General features: G+C 40.7%; 1 protein-coding gene across 1 annotated transcript in view; it reads left to right on the top strand.

Annotated features, from left to right (window-relative positions):
• The first annotated feature begins 364 nt into the window (after nt 1–364).
• The window catches only part of LOC139420227 (protein kinase, DNA-activated, catalytic subunit), a 45,217-nt gene continuing 39,581 nt past the window's right edge, over nt 365–6,000 (top strand). Inside the window, exons 1-13 of the mRNA XM_071170081.1 lie at nt 365–601; nt 1,570–1,646; nt 1,759–1,863; nt 1,968–2,042; nt 2,148–2,256; nt 2,523–2,635; nt 3,657–3,756; nt 3,925–3,980; nt 4,102–4,132; nt 4,280–4,437; nt 4,873–5,019; nt 5,221–5,385; nt 5,593–5,761. Coding sequence (XP_071026182.1) covers nt 433–601; nt 1,570–1,646; nt 1,759–1,863; nt 1,968–2,042; nt 2,148–2,256; nt 2,523–2,635; nt 3,657–3,756; nt 3,925–3,980; nt 4,102–4,132; nt 4,280–4,437; nt 4,873–5,019; nt 5,221–5,385; nt 5,593–5,761 — 1,474 coding nt within the window. The 5' untranslated portion in view covers nt 365–432. The remainder of the gene's footprint in view (nt 602–1,569; nt 1,647–1,758; nt 1,864–1,967; nt 2,043–2,147; nt 2,257–2,522; nt 2,636–3,656; nt 3,757–3,924; nt 3,981–4,101; nt 4,133–4,279; nt 4,438–4,872; nt 5,020–5,220; nt 5,386–5,592; nt 5,762–6,000) is intronic.

Genomic DNA, 6,000 nt, shown 5'->3' with positions numbered 1-6,000 from the left:
ATAAATAAATAAAAACAATATTTCCCCATAGGAATAGAATCGACACTCCATGCCAGTAGATTACGCTGTTTACAGTTGCATGCGTTTAGCGTTGACGACTACAGGGTCTTTTCAGCGTTGCTTGAGCATTTGAAAACGACGATACATTTAAGGTTACTTATTAGACTTGTGACACAATCGCTGCCTGTTGAAAGGCTAATCTATGCTAGAATGAAATATTATTGCAATATAAATTATAATTTGATGGAGATTGCTACATGTTAAACAGTTGACATCTGATTTCCGGGTTTGTAACGTTTTTGAACATCATGCTTGGTCGTGAATACACCTTTGATGGGAGTGTTTAAACTTCTAGATGTATTTCTGGTCGCGCGCGTATGAATGTTGTTGATGTGTTCTAAGGATAGCTAGCAGTAGCTAGATTGGTTTAACATGTCCTCCGACGACAAAGTTAAGGTTGTTGGAGGGATTCAAGGGCATCTTCTGAAACTTCATGCAGCTCTCTCAGATGGCGACACAAGAGATGCAGCGCTAAGATGTCATGACATTATCGGGGACTTGGGGCAAGAATGCATGCTAACGAACAGCGAGAACGAGCTGGGTAAGGTTCACTGTTGGTCTATATAAAAAGTGTGCAATATATGAACTTCAATTGTTGTCAGACCCAAACAGCATAACGTTAACTAGCTATGTAGATATCATAGCAATTTAGCTAGCAAGTATAGATTTGCGCCTTGGCTTGCTAATGCTGGGGGGTATTCATTTAGCCTATTCTGTTGCAAAACGTTTCTTAAACGGGAAGGGACCTATCTGAATTTGTCTAATATAAACTCTCGTTTTCGTTGGGAGGAAACGGTTTCTGTTGCAAAACGTTTTGCTACATAATTGGCGTAATGATTACATACCTTCCTAATGAACGAATACTGGCTCGGATCAAGAGGCACAGACTGGGCACCTGTTTGAGACAATGGCCAGAGGCATTTTTTGAGATGCTAATAATCAGTTACACATGCGCATTGCATCCATCTTGAATGATTCCAGACGTCCCCATTCATATGTCATTTGAGATTAACTATGTAGGTAATAGTGATTTAAGACCCTAAATTATCGTGTTTCTCAATGTTGTTTCATTCTAAGGACTAAAGAGGTCCTTACTTTTTTGTAGCTCTTGACTATTAGGCCTGCTACATCTGAGGCTCTGGTCAGCAGCATTGCATGCTTGTCCACACTACGGGAAGATCTCAGTTGCATTCTCACGTCCTCTCCTAGTCTCCTTCTCAAAACCCATTGGATGAGAGCCAGAAGTCTCTCATTTCTGATCTCCTCCTCCAATGGATTTTGAGAAGGAGGCGAAAGGAGAGGACACGAGGAGTATGCAATTGAGATCTTCCCTAGCTTTCAACAATCCGTTGGTGTCAGGAGGGCAAGTCCACGCTGATCTATGATGCTATTCTAATTCTGTAGGGACTATACAACATAGTGTTTTTGTAAAATATAGAACTACCTGTTTGTTTATGAAGTGGTGAGTGATTGACATCAAGTAATTGATTGATTTGTTTTCTCTTGAAGCTTTACATGCATCCTTGTTGTTCTCAAATGAAGATGGGTTGCTCAACTTTCTTCGAAAATCACTGGCATGCGAAGAGGTTAGTGCAAATGAATGAGGTCAATGAAAATCTGTTCCCCAATTGAAATGTAGAAGGACAGTCCCGTTCTATTTTGTTGTTGCCATGATGACTGGTTCATATTTAAATGCAGCTTCGTGATACAAGAGTTGAGACCATCAGTCTACTGGACAAGTTCTTGCAGAGGATATCTACAATCGTCAAGGGTTGGGAGAAGACTTATGCCATTGAGATCAAGGTATGTTATGTATTTTTTTTTTTTAAATGTTATACATTTTGAAGTTATTTTTATTTGAAACCTTGGACTCATCATTATTAACTCCATCCTTCCTCTGTTCGTAGGACATATGCTTGGTTGTGTACATAAAGGACAAAGCTGCAAAATGCAAGGCACCAACATTAGATCTCCTGATCAAGGTTAATGATTAACATGCATTCATGTGATAATGTTTTTATTGAAAACTGGTTAAATGACACCATCTTTTTACTAAATGTCAGTTTTCCATTTCCTAACTTTTATAGGTTCTCTATTTAACTAAGGACTCCAGCATTGCTCAGGACTTAAAAGTTGGTAAAATATTCGACAAATTCTATTTCGAGCTCTCCTACAAGAACAAAATCGCAGATACAGGTGAGTGTTAATTTCTTCCTTGGTGGGGGTCATATTGACAGTGTGAAAAAGCAGGCACCTTCAAGTAGGTGTCGCAGAATAGCTTTCAATAGGGCCCCACATATTCAACCATGTTTACTGACCTACCTTGTAATTCCAATGTTTCCAGTGGCATAGGAATCACTCTGTCTGCTCTCTCTATAATGCAGTATACTATAACACTAGTTTACCTGCAAGTCCTATTGACACTGATTTGTGTTTCTGATTTGTCTTATTTTTTTCAAAAGTTCTCAGTAAAATCTATGAGCTCTTAGGAGTTTTGGGTGAGGTCCATCCCAGCGAAATGGTCAACCACTCAGATAAACTCTACAGAGCCTATTTAGGAGAGCTGAAACTTCAGGTACATCCCATATAAAGTAGACTAGGGGTCAGCAACAGGTGGCCCGCAGGCCAAAACCGTCCCCTCAAAACAACTGTAAATTCACCAGGAATTCAGCTAAAAAGGAGTTTTATTTAGTAAATCTGTTTCCAAGTATTTCCATGAATAAAAAAAGAGACATACAGTTGTGGCTAAATATAAAGACACAGCGGTCAAAGGCGTCACTACAGACCCGGGATCGATCCCAGGGTGTGTCACAACCGGCCGTGACCGGGAGTCCCATAGGGCGGCGCACAATTGGCCCAGTGTCGTCCGGGTTAGGGGAGGGTTTGGCCAGAGAGGCTGGCCGGAGGGGCTTTACTTGGTTCATCACGCACTAGCGACTCCTGGTGGCGGGCCGGGTGCCTGCAGGCTGACTTTGGTCATAAGTTGAACGATATTTCCTCTGACACATTGTTGCAGCTGGCTTCCGGGTTAAGCGGAGTTAAGAAGTGCGGTTTGATGGGTCATGTTTCGGAAGACGCATGACTCGACCATCGCCTGTCCCGAGCACTTTGGGGAGTTGCAGCGATAAGACGATTGAAATTGGAGAGAAAAAAGGGGGTAAAAAAAATAATATATACTGTCCATGTCAAATTTGTCTTTATTTTCTAAATTACAATTTTAAACTTAAGTTTACAAAAATAAAATTGGTTCTGCATTTTTGAAAATCCATAACAGGTTGTGGAGAATTATTTAAGAAATGTGCAAGGGTGTCTATCTATTTGGCCACAACTGTATGTGATCGTGTCTCATTGTAATCAAGATATTAAATAATTGTTATTTTCAAGTAACAAGTTGGTCAATTTGCAGTGTACAAGTTATTATAATTCTGTACCGTAAACATCCGGTCCGACAAAAATCTAGTTGCCTATCCCTGCAGTAGACTGTGTGGTATTTGAGCCGTGTTCATTGTGCAATATTTAGGCCTACAGTTCAATTCCGATCGATTTTGTTGTGTGTATTGAATTTCTTTTGGTTGCAATGTTGAAACCATTTTTAGATGACTTCATCGACAAAGGAGCCAAAGCTTACTGTTGTGGCTGGATGTTTGAGAGGGATCACGGCACTAATGGTTAATTTCACCAAGTCAGTGGAAGACGGTGTGTGTGTTTTGTGTTTATTTGCCTTTACTTAACTGAATGTGTTGCTTCTGTATGGAACGCTTTTTTTCAGTCGTAAATCTTCTGATTTCTCAGCACCAATAAAGTGACTTTGTCTTCAGGTCATCCTGTATTTTCCATATTTAATTTTTTATATTTTTTCCGCAGACCCAGGAACCTCAAAGGAAATATTTGAGTATGCCTTGAAGACAATTAGTCCTCAGGTTGGTAAAATGTTATACAATTAGTGCTCTCAATATCCTACGTGGTAGCGTACAGGTTGTCTAATGTGAGCAATAGGACTGTTCATCCTTCCGTTTATTTCACGTCCTCTCTTTTGAACAGGTGGAGATGTGCCGTTATGCTGTCACCTTTGGTAAGATTTACTGCATTGAGTGCCAAATTATTTGCTAAATCATTTGCACTTTCATGACTACTCCTTTGTTTCCATTGCACCAGGCAATCTCAATCAAATGCAGCATTGTTTGAGCTTGACAATAAGCAATTTTTCTACGCTTTGTAGCTGGACTACGATTGTTAGCAAAGCATGCAGCTCAATTCAGCCACTTGTTGATGGACCACTACAGAGCCTTGTTTGATGTCATGTCCAAGCTGTGTGGACACATCAACCAGGAGATGAAGAAGACCAGTTACTATGCCTTGGAGTCCTTCCTCAAACAGGTGGGCTTACCACGTCCCTGAAAGCCAGTATGTAGTTAGGGGCAATTCCATGGTAACATAATTATGCTGATACTCCAATATTTCACTTTAAAATGTATTTAAAACAAACCAATGAAAAACAATGTCTACAAAACAATGTCTACTGAACATTTTACCAAAACACATTTACTTGAAGAACAGTGCAGATGCAAAGTTTGGTAACAGAATGACAGAACAAACCGTAATGCAGTTCAAGAAATAAAGTTAAGAAAATATTTACTAAATAAACTGAAGTAAAAAATGTAATAAAAAGTAGCACAATAAAATAACAACAACGAGGCTATATACAGGGGGTACAGAGTCAGATGTCTGTACTCTTTTCCTTTGTTTTGCAAGGAGTAGTGTGTTTCCTTTTTGCCCTGAGAAATATAACTGTTTGTTGGATTATCGCTTTAGGTTGCTCTCCAGGTGGCAGAGAATGTGGAGGAGCACAAAGGCAAGCTCAAGTTCTTCATGCAGAAGTTCTGTGCCATAATCAAGAGCATGGACTCTACTCACAAGGAGCTCTCCATTGCTATCCGTGGCTATGGGTTCTTTGCAGCGGTGCGTTTCTATGTTCTCCCCTCATCCCTTTGGGCTTGTCCTGCTGGAAAAGCCACTGACTGGTTTGTTGTTATGTTGTAGTATGCTACAGTTAGTCACTGATATGTACATGCATTTGGAGTTGTGATATATTTAATTTATCCAGTGCACTGTTTATTTTGCATTACTGAACCATTTATTGTATAATTGTTGCTGTTGCAGCCATGTAAAGTGGTTTGCCCTCAAGACGTGGACCTGATGTACACAGAGCTGATCCAACGCTGCAAACAGATGTACCTCACGGAGTCCGACGGAGAGGAGGACAAAGTTTACCAGCTCCCCAGCTTCTTGGACTCCATCGCCAGTGTCATCATCCACCTAGACAAGGTAACCCCAGAACCCAGTCCAAATGAACCCCTCCCCTTCCGAAATCTGAAAAATGCTTAACCCCGTGAAATCGTGATTTGTCCAAATAATCAGTGATGCTAAATCTAGCACACCAAAATAATTGTTCCTATGTTCCAACCGATGTAACTTTAGTTACAGATGGTGGAGAGACTAGCATTACCATATCACTTTATCGTGCACCCACAGATCCCTGAGGTCTACACACCTGTGCTAGAGCGCCTCCTGGTGGTACAGATCGACAGCTTCCCTCAGTACAGCGTGAGAATGCAGCCCACCTGCACTCGTGCCATCGTCAAGGTGCTTGTCGCCATGGCATCCAAGGGTCCAGTATTCTGGAGCTTCATCAGTTCTGTGGGTGAGTTGAAGAAACTGAGTCAGACTCTAGCCTATAATATATGCCATTTATGGAGGCCTTCAAAAACCATTTATAAAGCCATCATAGTTGCTTCACAAACCATTTAAGCTACAATAATTTAGGCTGTAAACAAATGCCATGCTAGGTAGAGGCTGCAAAGGGTTTTGACACAATCGCCAAAGTGCCAGATGTAAGGACATTTTTCTAAAGCCTTTGTTGTACGTGTATAGTATTAATAA

The sequence above is a fragment of the Oncorhynchus clarkii genome, chromosome 11, assembly GCF_045791955.1.
Source record: "Oncorhynchus clarkii lewisi isolate Uvic-CL-2024 chromosome 11, UVic_Ocla_1.0, whole genome shotgun sequence".
NCBI lineage: Eukaryota > Metazoa > Chordata > Actinopteri > Salmoniformes > Salmonidae > Oncorhynchus > Oncorhynchus clarkii.
The sequence above is the reverse complement of the archived record's forward strand: the minus strand, read 5'-3'. Positions and strand labels throughout refer to the sequence as shown.